The sequence below is a fragment of the Hoplias malabaricus genome, chromosome 6 (genome assembly GCF_029633855.1).
Source record: "Hoplias malabaricus isolate fHopMal1 chromosome 6, fHopMal1.hap1, whole genome shotgun sequence".
In the NCBI taxonomy this organism is placed as follows: Eukaryota; Metazoa; Chordata; class Actinopteri; order Characiformes; family Erythrinidae; genus Hoplias; species Hoplias malabaricus.
Genome location: NC_089805.1, coordinates 9,622,035 through 9,641,348, shown reverse-complemented (window position 1 = coordinate 9,641,348; position 19,314 = coordinate 9,622,035). Strand labels below are relative to the sequence as shown.

Below are 19,314 nucleotides of genomic sequence, written 5' to 3'. Positions count from 1 at the left end.
ATGCAGGAACTAATGATTAGTGCTGCATTTACACTTAAATCACTCCTATTAACTACCAAGGAGTACTGATTAGTAACATGGTGGTACTGTGTTCTTCATTAAGAGTTAATGATGATCAGTGATGAGTTTCACTTTATAATACTGTTCCTGATCATCATTAAATCCTAAAGAAGATTGTTCATTAGTAATGAGGTACTATGTTTTGCTGATAACTCCCAAAAAAACCAACAGATTCACTTCATCATTTGGTGCATTTAAGTATTCTTCAAAGAATAAAGAGATAGGACACAACACACAGTGAACAGAACATATCTGTGAGCCCTCTCTTTGACCACATCATCCCGTGGAGCACTAATGTTTCTTCTAAAAAATGGAGGTAAGCAGACTTGTAGTCACTGAAGTATTTAGCTGATGCTGAACATTAAATATTTAAGGTGAATGCTTACAGGGTGTGGTGTCTGCAGCTTCACAAGAGGATGCCTTCTGTATTAACACTGATACAATCATTTAGACACTGAACAGTTGGGAGTATGCATTTTGATAATAGTTCTCCAGGTGGAATGTAAAATGTTGATTAATGAGTTGTTACTCTGATGGAGCCATAATAAGTAGTTCTCCAGGAATGATCCAAGACTCAATAATTATGGTTTATTTAATAGTGAACTACCTTAATCATTCATTCACTATTACCTACTAATTAATTAATCAGTTCTACAGTAGTTAATAGGGGTGATTTAGGTGTTAATGCAGCACTAATCATTAATACCTGCTCAGTCCCTAAATAGTTGCCTATTATCTACCAAACAGTATTGTAGTAGTATAAACCACTGTGAAAAATAAGCCTGATATTTTGACCCAGTTAGACTTCCATAGACCCCTATCACTGTAGCTCCACAGCTAAATCTATTTTAGTTTGCGTGTTTATTGCACAGCGTCATGCGTGTTATCATAAAAGATTCATTTTCCATGAGGGTGGTGTGCATGGAGGGGGCTGACAGAGTGATGAGTGAATGCTCTTAGTCTCAGAGCTAAACGCCTCTCCAGGGGTCTGTCAGCGCTGTAGGTCACTTCTTATGGCTGTCATAACACAGCATGTACCCAGCCTTGGAACAAGCAGCAGAACCAGCCACCTACACCCGGTGTACACTACATGACCACAAATATTTCCTAAATTATTCATTGAGGGTTCTGAAAAGGCTTCACGCTAAATGTTGAAGCATTTATGTGAGGATTTGATGGCATTAAGCCATGAGAGAGTTAGGGAGGGTTATTACTTGCTAAACATCAGCTAAACCCATGACTGAATGAAGCTCGATCACTATAGAAACAGAGTTTGTTGTGTTTTCCCTGTGTCTGTGTGGGTGTCCTCCGAAGGCTCTGGGTTCATCCCACAGTCCAAACACACGTGTTGATCAGTGGATAAAGCTCAGTTGTTTTGGGTGGGCTCTGGATCCACTGTGACCCTGATCACAGTAAAGCAGTTACAGAAGATGCATGAATGAATGAATACATGGATGAATGTGACGAAATAAAACAACATAAAATGCCTCTTGTGCAGCAGTCATGGCAACCCACACTTCCTTTCATCACTCTCACATTTCTCTCTATAGAACCATGTCACATCAAACTACTCTGAATGACCTTGTTCACATCTCAGCTACAGACTTATTGAGAATTAGATGGAATTCAAACTCAGACGTCAGCAAAACCTCAGAACACATGCCCTGAGGATGGTGGTCCTTCGGTGATTAAAAAAAAGGCATTTTCAAAGGCTGTGGAGTGTAGAAAGTGTGGAAAAACATCACTTCCCCAGCTCTCCATGAACCCCTCGCACCCCTGCTGTTTCTGCAGCTGTTGTTAAGCACTGCGTTGAAGGTTTTACCCTGAGGCCAATGTCCATTACAGCCATTATAAAGGCTTATCAGCCATTTAGGGCCAAGCTTGCATGATTCCTATCATTGCATAATATAATGTTGGCACTGTAAGCGCTCAGAAAAGACACAGAAAGGCAGCCCTCATGCTTTTAACACTGCTCCCTGTGTATTCTGGGGTGTGTATGAGGGGATTGCATGGAACATTAAGTACAATTATGAACACGTTTTTTTTTCCTAAGACGAGACAGCGGGTGTTATTATATTAATATTTTAATGTGCTGAAAATTAGAAAGCAACATTACAACACTATGGGGGTGGGGGGATCTGCATATTAAATGTCACAAGGGTGCTAGACACAGAGAGAGACACTACTATAACTGTGTTTGTTCAATTGGATGTTATTGGATTTCCTAAACATGAGCAATTGCAGCTCTAATATCAGTGAACAGTGTTTTCTCGCTCTTAAACTCCATACAATGCCATTGTTTGGCCTCTTATACTTCTACCGTCACCCAACACCATTGTGCTCCAACTGAAAATAGAGATGCTAGGGACACTCCCATCCATCCTCGCCCTTCCCCCACTTCACCAAACTTTCACTTTTCCATGTTCCTGGAAGGTACAGGGGACTGTGGACCCTTCAGTGGGTACCTGGCAGGGAGTGACCCTCAGGGAAGCCTCAGTGATTCTTGGGATATATAAACATACATGTCAATGCACTTGTGTTTAGACGTTGTAGTGCAAGTCGTGCTTCTCTTATTTCATGAACAGAAAGGGCAACAAAATAGTTGAAGAGCCAGCGAAAAATGATCCAATCAGTTTTTTTTTTCATGTGGTATCTAGGTCAATACAGACAAGTGAGCTCTGCTATTGGTCCTAATTAACAGCTTATAGCTACAGCTACGTTCATTTTATATTGTTTTAACAATATTTATTATATGGGCGGCACTGTAGCGCAGCAGGTAGTGTCACAGTCACACAGCTCCAGGGACCTGGAGGTTGTGGGTTTGATTCCTGCTCCGGGTGACTGTCTGTGAGGAGTGTGGTGTGTTCTCCCTATGTCCACGTGGGTTTCCTCCGGGTGACTGTCTGTGAGGAGTTGGTGTGTTCTTCCTGTGTCCACGTGGGTTTCCTCCGGGTGACTGTCTGTGAGGAGTGTGGTGTGTTCTCCCTGTGTCCACGTGGGTTTCCTCCGGGTGACTATCTGTGAGGAGTGTGGTGTGTTCTCCCCATGTCCACGTGGGTTTCCTCCGGGTGACTGTCTGTGAGGAGTGTGGTGTGTTCTCCCTGTGTCCGCGTGGGTTTCCTCCGGGTGACTGTCTGTGAGGAGTGTGGTGTGTTCTCCCTGTGTCCACGTGGGTTTCCTCCGGGTGACTGTCTGTGAGGAGTGTGGTGTGTTCTCCCTGTGTCCGCGTGGGTTTCCTCCGGGTGACTGTCTGTGAGGAGTGTGGTGTGTTCTCCCTATGTCCACGTGGGTTTCCTCCGGGTGACTGTCTGTGAGGAGTTGGTGTGTTCTCCCTGTGTCTGCGTGGGTTTCCTCCGGGTGCTCCGGTTTCCTCCCACAGTCCAAAAACACACATTGGTAGGTGGATTGGCGACTCGAAAGTGTTCGTAGGTGTGAGTGTGTGAGTGAATGTGTGTGTGTGTTTCCCTGTGAAGGACTGGCGCCCCCTCCAGGGTGTATTCCTGCCTTGCGCCCAATGATTCCAGGTAGGCTCTGGACCCACCTCGACCCTGAATTGGATAAGAGCTTACAGATAATGAATGAATATTTATTATCAATATTTTTTAAAACTAGGTGACTTTTAACAAACACTGAACTCTCTAAAGACTAGATATTCAGAATAAAACAAATAAAATGGCCTCTTTTGTTTTTTAGTGCAAACATAGCCTTTGAACATCTCCTGTTGTCTTTATTTTTACTATGTTTTGTTTTACAGGTTAGTTTTATGTATTTTGGAGCAAGTTATGCTTTCCTCTTGTTCTTTCTAGTGAACCTGCCACACGTAGTAAACAAATCAAGTGATCGGCTCAGTTACGTGAAGATATTACCTTATTAACAGGGCTCTGCCTTCTGGGGCCATACCTGGGCCAGACATTCAGGAGCTGAAATGAATGTCTTTTTTTCTTCATGCAAATAACTAATTGCTATTTGGCTTCCAGTGGGTGGGACTCATTTTGTGGGCAAATAAAACCTTTAAGTCTCCAACACACAGACTCGGTATTGAAATGTAGCCTGACAAATGCAAACAGGAGTCATTGTAAAACTGCTCATATAGTGATATGTTTTCATTCAGAGAAACTGTAAAGGGAGCAAAATCATGTTATATGTCCCTCCAGTAAATTAGGGGTGCAGGTGCTTCATTCACGCCATTGTTTCTGGAGCCTACGGAGCCCTTTTCTGCGAACCCCCCAGAGTAATATCCAGCCAATTCAGCTGTACACACGCAGGCTATTTTTCACTCTGACAGTGGGCTGTAATGTCGGCTGATTGCTCACAGTTCTGCTGCTTAAGATCGGAAGATATCTGATCGCGTGCTGAGCGCTTTCTGAGCGTATGAATACACCCACTGAGAGCACAGCAATGAACCTGGTGGAGCTTGGTGGAATAGATTAAAAGGCAGATTGTGCTTTACTGTACTGGAGTGTGTCTGTTGTAAGTGCACTAGGCGTGTTTATGTCTAGGGGTAAAGAATTGGCCCTATTTTCACTGGAATGGTTTCAGGTTATTGAAATACAAAACATGCCCGTAGAGTGAAGAAATTACACATATTGCTTAGTCTGTCTCCGGTTAATATACTTCTGTCATCTGTCATGTTGGGGCAGACTAGTTCTAGCTCATCTTTAGACACACACCTGATTTCACTAATCAGCCAAGCTAATCAGCAAGTCCTTACGAGGCTAGCTATTTGTCAGCTTCTTGTTCAAAGTAGCCACTCCACCTTAAATGGCAGCTATATTCTAGGGCCTTAAAACCATTTAGACTGGAAAGGAAAACCCAAATAAGAGGCTGGTGAATATGCGAAAAGTGTTTGCTTAAGCTGTCCAACAGTTCCAACCTGCCATGCATTTTTAAACAGAGTGGCTGGCTGTCAGACTGTATCAGGCTAGCAATGTGTGCTAATGCGAAAAGAGCTAGCACACTACTGCTAACCCAGACCTGAGGCTTGGTGCTACACAGTGGACTAATCATTCCTAAAACCCACCAAACCCAGGTCTAAACACCAAACATGTTAATACACACATTGTTAAGCAGCTAGAAAGCTAAACCACACAGGAGGCTAAATCAAACCGGCTAAACACAACAAACCAGCCAAAGGCCTGAAACCGCAGCAGGAAATAACAATCTCTAATGGATACCTCCCAGTGATAGCATCATTTTGTCCAAGATTTAATCTCTGGGGAAAATTTTTATATTTGCCTTGCACTTCCCACAGAGAGAGAGAGAGAGAGAGAGAGAGAGAGAGAGAGAGAGAGATCATCATCACCATCAAATTGTATCTCATTTGTTACATCTTTTTTAAAGCCCCCTTTCACCCTGTTCTCCAATGATCAGGAACCCCACAGGGCCTTCTGTGGACAACATCATTTTCATCGCTGTGGTGACACTGACGTGGTGGTGGTGTGTTAGTGTGTGTTGTGCTGGTGCAAGTGGATCAGACACAGCAGTGCTGCTGGAGTCTTTGAAGCCCTCAGTGTCACTGCTGGACTGAGAATAGTCCACCGAACAAAATCATCCAGCCGACAGCGTCCTGTGCCACTGATGAAGGACTAGAGGACGGCCGACACACACTGTGCAGCGACAGATGAGCTACTGTCTCTGACTTTACATCTACAAGGTGGACCAACGAGGGAGGAGTGTCTAACCATGACCCAAGTAATACCTGCGGGTCCTGACCTGAAAAAGAGGGTAAATGGGCTAACACAATATGCAGCGCAGCTTATAGACTACAGTCTGTAATCGTAGAACTACAAAGTGCTCCTCTATGGTCAGATGAGCTGTGAAAATGGGCAAGCAGTTCTTTGTAATGTTTTGATATTTAGTGTATCCACCTTTTGCCATTTAAGTATAGGGATTTTTTTTTGACACTTCACCTCCAAAGAAGCCTGACCATTCAAGCTGTATTTATTTTAATGTTATGTATTGTCAACAAAAAAAGTCATTTAAGGGACTCTTAGTACACTTAGTATCAATGGGTGAGAGTTAAATAACCACCCTGACACAAGCTTACTCCATGAGGAAAATACATGCCATTTATTTTGTTTGAATTTGCATGCCATTCATTTGTTTATTAATTTGTGTTTGTGAACAGTCTATTATGTGCCAAATTTACATCGGATAAATATAAACCCTAAACTGTGTGTGTGTGTGTTGTCATCGCTGGTTTAGAGTAAAGTTTTCCTGGAGGAAACCTGCACAGACACTGGGAGAACACACCACCCTCCACATGGACAGTGACCCAAGGATTGAACCCAGGACCCTGAGATCCTGAATCTTTGTAACTGTGACACTACCTGTTGTGCCACTGTGCCGCAAAGACCCTGAAGACACTGCTGCCTCCTCTGTCCATGTAGCTGCGTGAGGTTTTCAGCTTTGACAGCCATCGAAACTGGGCTTTGTTCTTAATTGGACAACAAATCACACTCTTAATTCCTCACAGACATAACCCTATGCTATAGCCACGCCTCTCTCCATAGAAATGAATGAGAGGGGAAACGGAAACCACTTCAAACCCCGGCAGTGTAAATGCACCATACATTCTTCCACCAAACCACTCAAACCAGCCATGTCTTCTTTTCAAACCACTGCCCACACAACACCACTGCGGCTTAACACGCTTGAAGGAGAGTTAAGGAGTGTTTGTTTAATGTGTGTGTTCAGTGCATGTTCACTGTGTGATGTGTATTTAAAGTGTATATTCAGTGTATCAATTTAGTGTGTGTGTTTTCACTAAGTCTAATTTGTGTATGTATTTAGTGTGTGTGTGTGTGTGTGTTTTCACTATGCATCTATTATGTATTTTGTGCAGTTGTGCATTTATGAACCCTGTCGCCTTCCATACTGTTTCACCTGTAACCGCCCCCCCTCCTCCTCCTCCCCCCCAGCTACCCCTCCCCTTCAGCAACACACACGTATTTGCGCGCGCCAGTGGACGGACGCGCGCGCTCTGCTGGAGCGACTGCACGCCGCTGAGCCGAGAGCTGGGAGACAGGGTGGAGCAGGAGTCGGAGCGTCGTGTTTCTTCTTCTCCTTCATCATCTTCATCATCATCTTTTTCTTCACTGCGGCGGATGCTCGCGCGCTGAGAGGAGAGCGAGCGATAGAGAGAGACAGTGTGTGTGTGTGTGTGTGTGTGTGAGAGAGAGAGAGATACTGACAGAGGAAAAAGGAATGGTGCTCGCGTGAAGCCCTCTTTCCGCGCGCCTTTAACGGCACTATGGAGGAATCCGAGAGCTTCCCGTGCGCACCTGAGGACGGGCTGCTCGCGAGCTGGCGCTGGAACCGGAGCGCGCGGGAACAGGTGCAGCTGAAGCAGAAGATCCGGGACCTGCCGGGGTTACTGAAGCACGGCTTACACCTGAGGAAGAAAAGCGTGAGTAACCGGGCCGTTATTCTTAATGACGAACACACTCATGAGAACAAACAGGAGTGCACCCGAGCCCACGAGTGTAACCCGTCCGTGACTGGCGGTACTGAACGCTATCGCTCGCCCCTGTGTCTGCCAGCCTCACGGAGACACACCGCAGGTGGGGTTTTGTTGTTGTAAGCCCCCGGACCTCACACTTGACCGACGAATATCACCGATACGATTCCGCGCGTGAAGCGCATTCCCATTTCTCTCTGATCTGAGACGCTGTGAGGGCAGGCTGCATTTCACGCTTCGTATCTAAGGCAACAGGAATCCTCCAACCCACACACACACACACACACAGAGATTTGTTTCCATGCATTGTGGGGACATTGCTTTGACTTACATTCATTTTGTGGAGACTTATTCTAACGTTAAATATAACTGATACCTACCAGTCCTTAACCCTCAATCCTAACCCTAACTGAACCCGAGCCGTACCCTAACCTTAACACATGCCATTGCCTTACAACTGAACGATGTGCATTGTGGGGACCTGCTGGTGGTCTCCAGAAGGAAGCCAGGTGTGACAGAATGTGAGGGTGTAAGCATTCTGGGTGTAAACATGGGTGACCTTAAACTTTACACACACACACACACACACTTGTAATTTATGACTTTGTGGGGGCTGTCCATTAATTCCTGGATTAGTTCATCTGCATGCACCTGAGGTAATCCAAATCTTAATCTCAAATCTTGTGGCTACTTAAAAGCCCCCTTTTCAGATCATTTAATACTGTATCTAACGCTATGTCTAAGCTATTCTGTGTAAAACAGCTTTTAGGGACTGTCCACATATCCCTTATCATGATGTGAACATGTCCACTTCATCCTGAACACATGTACGCTTCTTATTCAGGACATTTGGTCCCTGCAAAGAATGGAATACAGGACCCATGCACACACATACACAAACACACACCTGAAGGGTTTAATGCCTCTGCAACTGAACTTCCTCTTCACTGCCTCACGAAGCGTCTATAAATAACAGCCCATTGTCTGACGGCTTATTTTGCTCAAACTGACGTTTTTCTGGAGCTGTGACGTGTTGGATGATCGAGCGCTGGTAAACAACCTCGTTCACCTTGTTGTGTGAGAGATGCTCAGATGCTGACCGCTGCTGCCGCTTTAGACAGGGGTTTATAGACATCAGCAGTGATGCTGACTTGGTCTGTGGGAGGTATTTCGTGTGTCCGTTTGAAGGTTTTACTTGTGAATGTCATTGTTCCTTTGGTGATCTCAGACTGATCACAGGTAAAGAAGTCAGGGTAGTATAGGACACATGCACGTTGACTGTTTATAAGCTTATAGGTTTAAGGAAATGGAAATGTTACCACTTTTCATAGTAATTACATGCACAGCATTTCATAAACTGAGAATATGTGATGTCATAAAGTCAGATTCAGAACCACATTCTGGATTTAACATACCGTCATACCAAACATGACCACGGTATACAGTAACACTGCCTAAGGTACTGGTGTGGGGTTGTTACGAGGTTGCACAGAGTGAGGTTTGATCATAGGAGAACTCCCAGAGTCAGTGGAGTGGAGTTTTATTGCACTGCTGTAGCTCACAGAGTGGGGTTTATTTGCCGTTCAGTAGCTTGAGAAGAAGGTACAGCAAGGTTTAATGGCACGGGTGTAGCTCGCTGAGGGGGCAGAGAAAGGTTTAATCTTTCCACAGTGGCTGAAGGAGCAGGTAGAGTGAAGTTCAGTTTCAACAGGTTCAATAACAATGCTTCGTGGCATTACCACACATTTAAGAACATCCCTGTTGTGGGCGTTTACTGTCTTACTGTGAGCCAATGAAAATGAAAGGGGCGGTCCTGTCTTACTGTGAGCCAATAAGAGAACACATTTCCATTGGGATGATCTTGTCTTAGTTCAGTAGTGTTTTGGCAGAACAGTAATATATCACCTTATTATCTTCATATACAGCCAGCTATGTCCAGACAAACTCTAATATCTATAAGAACATTATACACCAGAAACGTTATAATGTGTAATAATATTTAGTGTATCATAGATACCTTTCTTTTATATATATTTTATAAATAGTATAAGCAACTATACAGGTTGATGAAAGGAATTATAAAGTTAAATGCATGCCATATATTATTTATTCTACCCGGAATCACTGGGCACAAGGCAGGAAAACACCCTGGAGGGGACGCCAGTCCTTCACAGGGCAACCACACTCCTCACAGGCAGTCACCCGGAGGAAACCCTCGCAGACACGGGGAGAACACACCACACTCCTCACAGACAGTCACCCGGAGGAAACCCACGCAGACATGGGGAGAACACACCACACTCCTCACAGACAATCGCCCGGAGGAAACCCACGCAGACACGGGGAGAACACACCACACTCCTCACAGACAGTCACCCGGAGGAAACCCACGCAGACACAGGGAGAACACACCACACTCCTCACAGACAGTCACCCGGAGGAAACCCACGCAGACACAGGGAGAACACACCACACTCCTCACAGACAGTCACCCAGAGGAAACCCACGCAGACACGGGGAGAACACACCACACTCCTCACAGACAGTCACCCGGAGGAAACCCACGCAGACACAGGGAGAACACACCACACTCCTCACAGACAGTCACCCGGAGGAAACCCACGCAGACACAGGGAGAACACACCACACTCCTCACAGACAGTCACCCAGAGGAAACCCACGCAGACACAGGGAGAACACACCACACTCCTCACAGACAGTCACCCGGAGCGGGACTCGAACCCACAACCTCCAGGTCCCTGGAGCTGTGTGACTATGACACTTCCTGCTGTGCCACCATGCCGCATCCCATATATTATCTTACAAATAATTTCAAAATTCATCATGATTAAAAAATTTATAAAATCTTTACCAAACATCTAATTTACACTATTAACTCTCTTAATGGCAGAGAGTTACGGTTTGATTCCCAGCTTGGGTAGGAATGCCTTACTATTACAGTAAGAGCCCTTGGGCAAGACTCCCAACACTTATTTCACTTCTGTATTCTACATCACTCTGTGTAAGTGTTGGCTAAGTGCGTAAATGCAGTCATGCATTTAGCTCACGTTCTCTCCCAAGCTCCCAAAATAATTTTCCACAAGTTAAAATGAATAATAATAATAAAAAAAATCAGTAATCCACACCAAACAATCTTTCAGTAACTACTGTGAATATGCAAGGCAAATAGTTACATATTCAAGTGAGGGAGGGTATCTGGACCTGCTGATGAGTCATTCAGGTCTAAAGGGTTAATGCTGGAGGAGAACCTGTATCTGGAACATATTGTATAGGGACGGAGGGGTCTGTGTAATGGGTGGTCCTCAGGAGGCTGAGAGAAGAGCTCTCACTCAGACAGGTGCACCGGGCCGTGAGGAGGATTTAAAGCTAAAGGTGGAACATCTCACTGCAGTCCGCATTCCTCCAAGTTTCTCTTAAATGTCAGCTACAGGGAGGAAGTGTACGACACTGGTCCTGGACACTAGTATTGATCCTGAACCCTTTAAACTCAAAATACTGTCAGTAAATCCAGACCAAATAAGCTCCATCACTCTAGAGTTCCTCTGTTCCACTCCGTGATGTTCTCAGCTGATTCTTGGCACTGAGGATGGAGACCATAGCTTCATGCACACTTTCTGGGTCCACAATAAGTGTGTGCCCTGAAATGTGGGGCGTATGCAAATTATTTTCAATATGAAATAGTTAATGGAAACCATAGCAAGAAACTAAGTTTGTAAGAATGTTTTTGAAAAGCTCAAACTCTCCCTTGCACTGTCTCTCATTTTGCCATTCTACTCACCAAAAGATCTGTACGTTCTCCTGGACTTTCGGTTACGGGTGGCTGTGGCATCACCGCAGATCAACTTCATGATCTCCTGATCAACACAAAGGAGCTCCTAACTCACCTCATACAAGGGGTTACTATTAGTGCCCAAACACAAAACTCTGGCAAGACAAGGACCACAATAACAGGGTTGGAGACCACTGCTGGACAGCTTTCCCTCTCCTCGTTACGTGGTGAGCAGATTGTTCCCCTGAAGCATTGTGACACAGGAGCGTCAGAGCTTTCCCTTCTCTCTGAACCATGTCAGAATAGCGCCGCACGCCTCAGTGACTCGTCCTGAGATGAGGTGATGCGCTGCGCCTTAATCACACACATCCTGCTTTTGGTGGAGTTTAGCAGTCTGTCGGAACTTGAGGAAGTGTGAGACTAAATGAAGCATTACTAATTTTTCCACAAGGCTGGGAGAGAAGCAACAGAAGAGATTAGCTTCAGCAAATGACAGAATAATGCTGAATCTGGATGATCCAAGTATTTGTAGTGATTCTGGCCTAAAACCAAAGTCCTTGTGAAACTACTAATTTTTATTAAATCACTATTAACGCTTATTTACAATTATATTAAGCTACATGTAGTATACAGTAAGAACTGATCAATCGTTATTTTTGCCTAATTTTCTTCTAATACAGTTTGTTTATATTTATTTGGTAATTTCAGTCATAGGTTTTTCTAATTTATGGGTTTTTTAGTTTGTAATATTATCCATATATTGTCATATTTTGTGTTACTACTTCTTTTAAACAGAGCTTTTTTATTATTATTATTTTTGTTTGTGGGGCGGCACGGTGGCGCAGCAGGTAGTGTCGCAGTCACACAGCTCCAGGGATCTGGAGGTTGTGGGTTCGATTCCCGCTCCTGGTGAGGAGTTGGTGTGTTCTCTCTGTGTCTGCGTGGGTTTCCTCCGGGTGCTCCGGTTTCCTCCAACAGTCCAAAAACACACATTGGTAGGTGGATTGGTGACTCCAAAGTGTCCGTAGGAGTGAATGTGTGAGTGTGTGTTGCCCTGTGAAGGACTGGCGCCCCCTCCAGGGTGTATTCCCGCCTTGCGCCCAATGTTTCCAGGTAGGCTCTGGACCCACCGTGACCCTGAACTGAATAAGGGTTACAGCGGTTACTAGTAACTTAGTATAAATTAAATGACATATTAGTTGTGATTTAGTACAAATTAGTACACAATTGTGCAACATTACATTACCTCCAACCTCATTCTGTAGATAAGGCTTTGTTTTATGAGGGTTTGCCTACTACAGTACCCAGCATGCATCATACAAATACATCTTACACTTCCTGACTGTTAGCCTAGCTGCTAACACATGCTAATAAATACTGATCTGGAAACTACCGCGTTCACAAGAAATCTCACAAAACACCGACTAAGAACGTTCCAGAATGACTTCTGACTTTAAGTTCCTTGTGAAGTCAAGTTGCTGTTGGTTTTGTAAAGTTGCTGTGTTGCGGATTCAAAGTTCGGTTTTAATAATTCTGACATGTTGAAAGATTATTTAGGGCAGTGTCAAACAAAGGGTAAAGAGTAGACTATCTGTGTCTGTGTCAGGGCTGGTTTCAGAAAGTCTGCTTTGTGGACGCAGTAGAGGTGTTTTTATGGCATCACTCCTGGGAACAGGCTTTGACACCTATATTTTTAAGAGTGTTAGAGCTCTTTCGCTGCTGTGAGGCACATTTCTATTTTGGAGACCTGTCAGTTCCCAAAGCAAACGGAATCAATGCGAGACACGGTTGAGGAACACTAGGTGACTGGAATTGATGTTATAGGTTTGGAGAATGTGAATCTGTGTTGTAGGGCTAGTGGTAATCTCCAAGAGACTGACATCAAACACTGGGTCATGTTTCAGATTATCTGAGAAAAGAAGCTGGGGGGGTGGCTTCTGTCCTGGCTTTAGCCATAGCTGGATTTCTGTGTGTGTGTGTGTGTGTGTCTGAGAGCAAGAGCGGGAGAAAGAGCTGCACAGTTCAAATATATAAAGTAAACTTGACTGATATTTTCATAGCTTTCATATTTTCATACATAAATATCTTTATCCGCAGACCTTTTACAATGACTTTTCCCCCGTACCTGCGTTATCAGATTAACTGTTACACTGCCAGGGCTGTGTGTGTGTTTTTTGTTGTGACTCTATGTTGAGCTGCTAGTGAGCAATGAGTGATGACATGTGCAAGACACTAAAGATGTGTACACCGTGTAGGCTTCTGCAAACATGGCTTTGTCAAAATAAAATAGACATTAAAATTGTGCTCAAAACAGTGACAGTTGATAAAAAAATGCAATTGCATTAATCAAAACAACATTCTGTTATTAGTCATCGTTATTCTCAAGTTAAAAGGCTACTACCTCCTTGTTTCTCTTTTGAAGGGAGATAAAACAATAGTCGTGTAGATTACAAACTGTTTAGATGAAAGTGTTCTTTATAATTTGTTATAACAAGTAAATGTTTCAAGGAGAGAGTTAATACCAACGAAGCTGAGCAAATCGCAGCACGCAGCTCATAGCTTAGAGAATAAAACACCTCCGTATTCCAGCTTTTATTTATTTATTTTTTAAAGAGATTAATGTGTGGAATAAGCCCAGCTTCTTGCAGTAAAACTGTTTGTGGTTAAACAGGATGAAGCATGCTTTCTTTGTAAAGAAACAAGCATGTGGTTGAAACTGATGATATCTAAGTCAGAGCAGCATTGATCATGGTAATGATAGCATCTCGTCGTGTTGTTTCTAGGTCAGTAGTTTAAATAGAATTTAAATACGCTGTACTGGTTTTGCGTCTGAAGAGATTAATACACCATTCACCTTCCCATCCACCAGTGTGACGTAACACTCCTTCTGCTGGGACTTCATCGCATTTCTGCAGAAAACATCCTCCATGAAGAAGCTTCCACACATGCTCTGGTGGTGTGACAGAAGAGTGTGAGGAGAACGTGAAGGTGGTAAAACATAAACTTAAATGTAGAGGTGCCAGTATCCGTGGGGGTGATAGTAACAGGGTCGCAGGAAATGATGATGTTTGTGGAAACCGTATTTGACAAAGAACTTTGTGCTTCCAATCCGTGCATGAAATTTCATTTATGCTTCTGGTTGAACACTGACTTCATTCATTAAATTTGAAAGTCTAGGTTTAATCCACGTGAACATAGCCTTATTTTTTTTACCTGTGAACATTAGCATCTTTTTTCCTCCAAGATGTGAAATCAGTCATTGCTGACTCCTGCTGACAGCAAGGACTTCTATGTCCACTCGGAGGGAGCAAGGACAGCTTTCTTGGACTTCAAGGGTGTTTTCACACCTGTAGTTCATTTGCCCTGCTCTGAGTCAGTTATACAGTTTGTTAACTTTGAGCCAAATAAATAAATAAATAAATGACTGTCCTTTGTGTGTAGCTGAAGTGTAGCTTGTCTGTTTTTATTCATGGTTTGAATTACCACAGTAACTCGAGTTGTTTAATTTTGTAGCACTTTCCCTCTGTGTTTACTCTCATGCAGTTAGCGCTCTCCTCAATTTAAAATCAGTTCCAACTTAAGCAATCTGAAACAGCAAAAATAAGTCAGTATTACCCACCTTTTGAGCAGAAATAGAGCAATATCCTCACCTCAGTTCATGCTTTTCAAAGTTTGGTGGTCTTTGTGGCGTCTAAAAACCTCTGGATGCCGTTTCCCTGCCGAGCAGAGAGAGAAATCCTAGCATAACGGACCGAGCCACTTTGTTTTTGTACAGAAACATTACACATTACACAAGTTTCCAGTGTGCAGACAGACTGGAGAGCAGCAGATGGTGAAGAAACATTCTCAGAATTAAACGTGAACATCACTTTTAGACATTTTATTAAGTATAGCCTCATAGTATTTATCAGAGTTATTGCAATAAGGCATCGTCTAGCTGTAGGAGTGTGTGAGGTGTCCACTGGCAGGTGGACAGTGTTGACGTTGTAATCCCCTTCCGTTCTGACATTGGTGAAATGTAAACATAAGCACCAGGGCTTGTTTGATTTCTTGATCTTGTGGAGCACTAGTTCAACGTGAAGGGATTTTCTCGCAAAGTTGTGTGTGTGTGTGTGTGTGTGTGTGTGTGTGTTGCTGCTACAGCACTGAGCCTCGCTGAGCGCTCTAATCTCAGAGTAATCCATTTCTGCAGATAATGACCCACACACCCACTGCACTGTGCACACACGCAAACACACACACAGACACACACACTCCTGATGAACACCTCACCAACAGTCCACACAGACACTGCTCAGACACATGCACAAACACACTCCTCACAGGAGCTTTGATGTCGGTACATAGATATAGCCCACCTCTCCCTCTCTCTCTCTCTCTCTCTCTCTCTCTCTCTCTCTCTCTCTCTCTCTCTCTCTCTCTCTCTCTCTTTCTCTTTCTCTTTATCTCTCTGTCTGTCTCTCTCCTTCTCTCTCTCTCTCTCTGTCTGTCTCTCTCCTTCTCTCTCTCTCTCTCTCCTTCTCTCTCTCGCTCTCGCTCTCTCTCTCTTCAGATCATAACCAGCCCCTATCTGTCAGCTGAAGGTAGAGAAGAAGATTGAAATGTCAGTCTTTCGCAGTTAGAAAGAATAATACTTGCTTGTTTTTTTCTCCTCCATGAAGGAGAAGTGATGGCTCAATCGTCCTCTGGGGGGGAGCACTGAGGTCATGCAAACCCTCCTTTACTTTAAAGCACAAACACACTGAAGAAACACATTTAGAGCGTGCCCCTCCACAACCACACCTTATCACACACACCTTTGATCACCCAAGACGTGTTTGGTGCCTGGAGAGTTCAGCTTTAGCTTTGCAGTTGACGTGGGTTCAGTAGGAATCAGATAACTGAGCCTTAGACCATCACACGCTGCCCACAAACCACACCAAGTGCATGACAGTGTCTTTGAGATGGCCATTTTGATAGTTAGCTATGAAAAAAAAAAATCACTGGGCGCAAGGCAGTAAAACACACTGGATGGGGCACCAGAGAGTATTAGAGGGCGACACACACACACACACACACACACACATATATATATATATATACATACAGTGCCTTGCGAAAGTATTCGGCCCCTTGAACTTTTCAACCTTTTGCCACATTTCAGGCTTCAAATATAAAGATATAAAATTGTAATTTTTGTGAAGAATCAACAAGTGGGACACAATCGTGAAGTGGAATGTAATTTATTGGATGTGTCAAACTTTTTTAACAAATAAAAAACTGAAAAGTGGGGCATGCAGTATTATTCGCCCCCCTTGCGCTAATACTTCGTAGCGCCACCTTTTGTTGCAATTACAGCTGCAAGTCGCTTGGGGTATGTCTCTATCAGTTTTGCACATCGAGAGACTGAAATTCTTGCCCATTCTTCCTTGCAAAACAGCTCGAGCGTTTGTGAACAGCAGTCTTCAGCTCTTTCCACAGTTTCTCAATTGGATTCAGGTCTGGACTTTGACTTGGCCGTTCCAACACCTGGATACGTTTATTTGAGAACCATTCCACTGTAGATTTGGCTTTATGTTTTGGATCATTGTCTTGTTGGAAGATAAATCTCTGTCCCAGTCTCAGGTCTCTTGCAGACTCCAACAGGTTTTCTTCCAGAATGGTCCTGTATTTGGCCCCATTCATCTTCCCATCAATTTTGACCATCTTCCCAAACCATGATGCTGCCACCACCATGTTTGACAGTGGGGATGGTGTGTTCAGGGGGATGAGCTGTGTTGCTTTTACGCCAAACATATTGTTTTGCATTGTGGCCAAACAGTTCCACTTTGGTTTCATCTGACCAAAGCACCTTCTTCCACATGTTTGGTGTGTCTCCCAGTGGCTTGTGGCAAACTTTAAACAAGACTTTTAATGGATATCTTTGAGAAATGGTTTTCTTCTTGCCACTCCTCCATAAAGGCCAGATTTGTGCAGTGTACGACTGATTGTTGTCCTATGGACGGACTCTCCCACCTCAGCTGTAGATCTCTGCAGTCCATCCAGAGTGATCATGGGCCTCTTGGCTGCATCCTGATCAGTCTTCTCCTTGTTCGAGATGAAAGTTTAGAGGGACGTCCGGGTCTTGGTAGATTTGCAGTGGCCTGATACTCTTTGGGATGTTTAAAGCTTGGGAAATCTTTTTGTATACAAATCCGGCTTTAAACTTCTCCACAACAGTATCTGGGACCTGCCTGGTGTGTTCCTTGGTCTTCTTGATGCTCTCTGCACTTTGTGGATTCTATTTATCATCATCAGTCATTTGGGACAACACTGGATCATTCAGAGATCCTCACTGTACTTCTGGAGTGAGTTTGCTGCACTGAAAGTAAAGGGGCCAAATAATATTTCATGCCCCACTTTTCAGTTTTTTATTTGTTAAAAAAGTTTGACACATCCAATAAATTACATTCCACTTCACGATTGTGTCTCACTTGTTGTTGAATTTGATGTCTTTATGTCTGAAGCCTGAAACGTGGCAAAAGTTTGAAAAGTTCAAAGGGCCGAATAAACCTTCTTTCTATTCTTACTGAATTTCCTTGGACTATTTTATTTACTGAGGAGATATAGAGAGGTTCTTAAGCTGGTTGAGAACCTGCAGTTAACCAAGGAACTGCCTCTGTGTTCCTGCCCAGGCCTGTCCCTCTCTTTTAGTCTAAAATACTTTTGTGTTTTTCCTCTGTCCATGTCCATATCTTCATACTTGAACGAACCTTGGGTTTGCTCCACTTCCTTCACAGACCAAACACTGTGCCCTCCACCAGCCCCCATCAGATCGATACAGACGCGCACACACATGCACACACACACACACACACACACACACACACACACACACACACACACACACATACACACACACACACACACTACTGTTTAAATGACTGCAGCCAAAACAAAGCCCACACACGCTTAAGTGAACCTCGAGAGATTAGACCAGTGACAGTCTCTCTCTCTCTCTCTCTCTCTCTCTCTCTCTCTCTCTCTCGCTCTCTCTCTCATCTTCCCACTCTTGGTCTCTGTCTCACACTTCCCACTCTCTGTCTCTCACAATGTCTTCAGCAAAAGTTGGTGCACTCCTACTCACATTTATATTATTGATATTTTTAGAGAATATGTAATTTTGCTTTATTTTGTTCATTTGAAATATATACAGCACCAGTACCAGTCAAATGTTTGGGCAAACCCAGTCAGGGAGGGCTTCCTTGGTTTGGGCCATTTTCCACACATTGTGAATGTACAGCACCAGTCAAAAGTTAGGATACACCTTCTCATTCAAGGTTTTTTCTTTGTTTTTTAATATTACTATTGTTTTCTACATTGTAAATGAATGTGGAAGACATTAAAACTATAAAGGAACACATATGGAATTTTGTAGTAAACAACAAAGTGTTAAACACTTTCAGTTTTCAGTGAACAGCTGTGGCCTCGTGAAGAGTTATTCCACCAACGACTAATGAGAAGATGTGTCCAAACATTTGACTGGTTCTGTACGTCATTAATCATATTTAAACACATTTCTGTTTTATGTTTTATCCAGAATATGTGACCTGTGTGAAAGACTCATGGCATTGGTTGTGGAGCCTCTGCACTGAGTTTCTTATTTCATTTCATGATTTTTCAAAGGAAATAATACAAATTGTGTAGCACAGTGGGTGAACATGAGTCCAGATGTAATATAGCTCCTGGAGCATATTTCTTTTGAGAAGATGTTCTGTGGATTAAAGTGTGAGGATTCAGAGCAGGAGATAATTGACTGATAATTTAATTAGTTTAGTAGTAGTTATATTTTAAGTTCATTCATTCATTCATTATCTGTAACCCTTATCCAGTTCAGGGTCGTGGTGGGTCCGGAGCCTACCCTGAATCACTGGGCACAAGGCGGGAACACACCCTGGAGGCGGCGCCAGTCCTTCACAGGGCAACACACACTCACACATTCACTTACACCTACGGACACTTTTGAGTCACCAATCCACCTACTAAT

General features: G+C 43.6%; 1 protein-coding gene across 1 annotated transcript in view; it reads left to right on the top strand.

Annotated features, from left to right (window-relative positions):
- Positions 1-7,031: 7,031 nt before the first annotated feature.
- The window catches only part of rapgef5a (Rap guanine nucleotide exchange factor (GEF) 5a), a 78,246-nt gene continuing 65,963 nt past the window's right edge, over positions 7,032-19,314 (top strand). Inside the window, exon 1 of the mRNA XM_066674910.1 lies at positions 7,032-7,468. Within this exon, the coding sequence (XP_066531007.1) occupies positions 7,313-7,468 (156 nt within the window). The 5' untranslated portion in view covers positions 7,032-7,312. The remainder of the gene's footprint in view (positions 7,469-19,314) is intronic.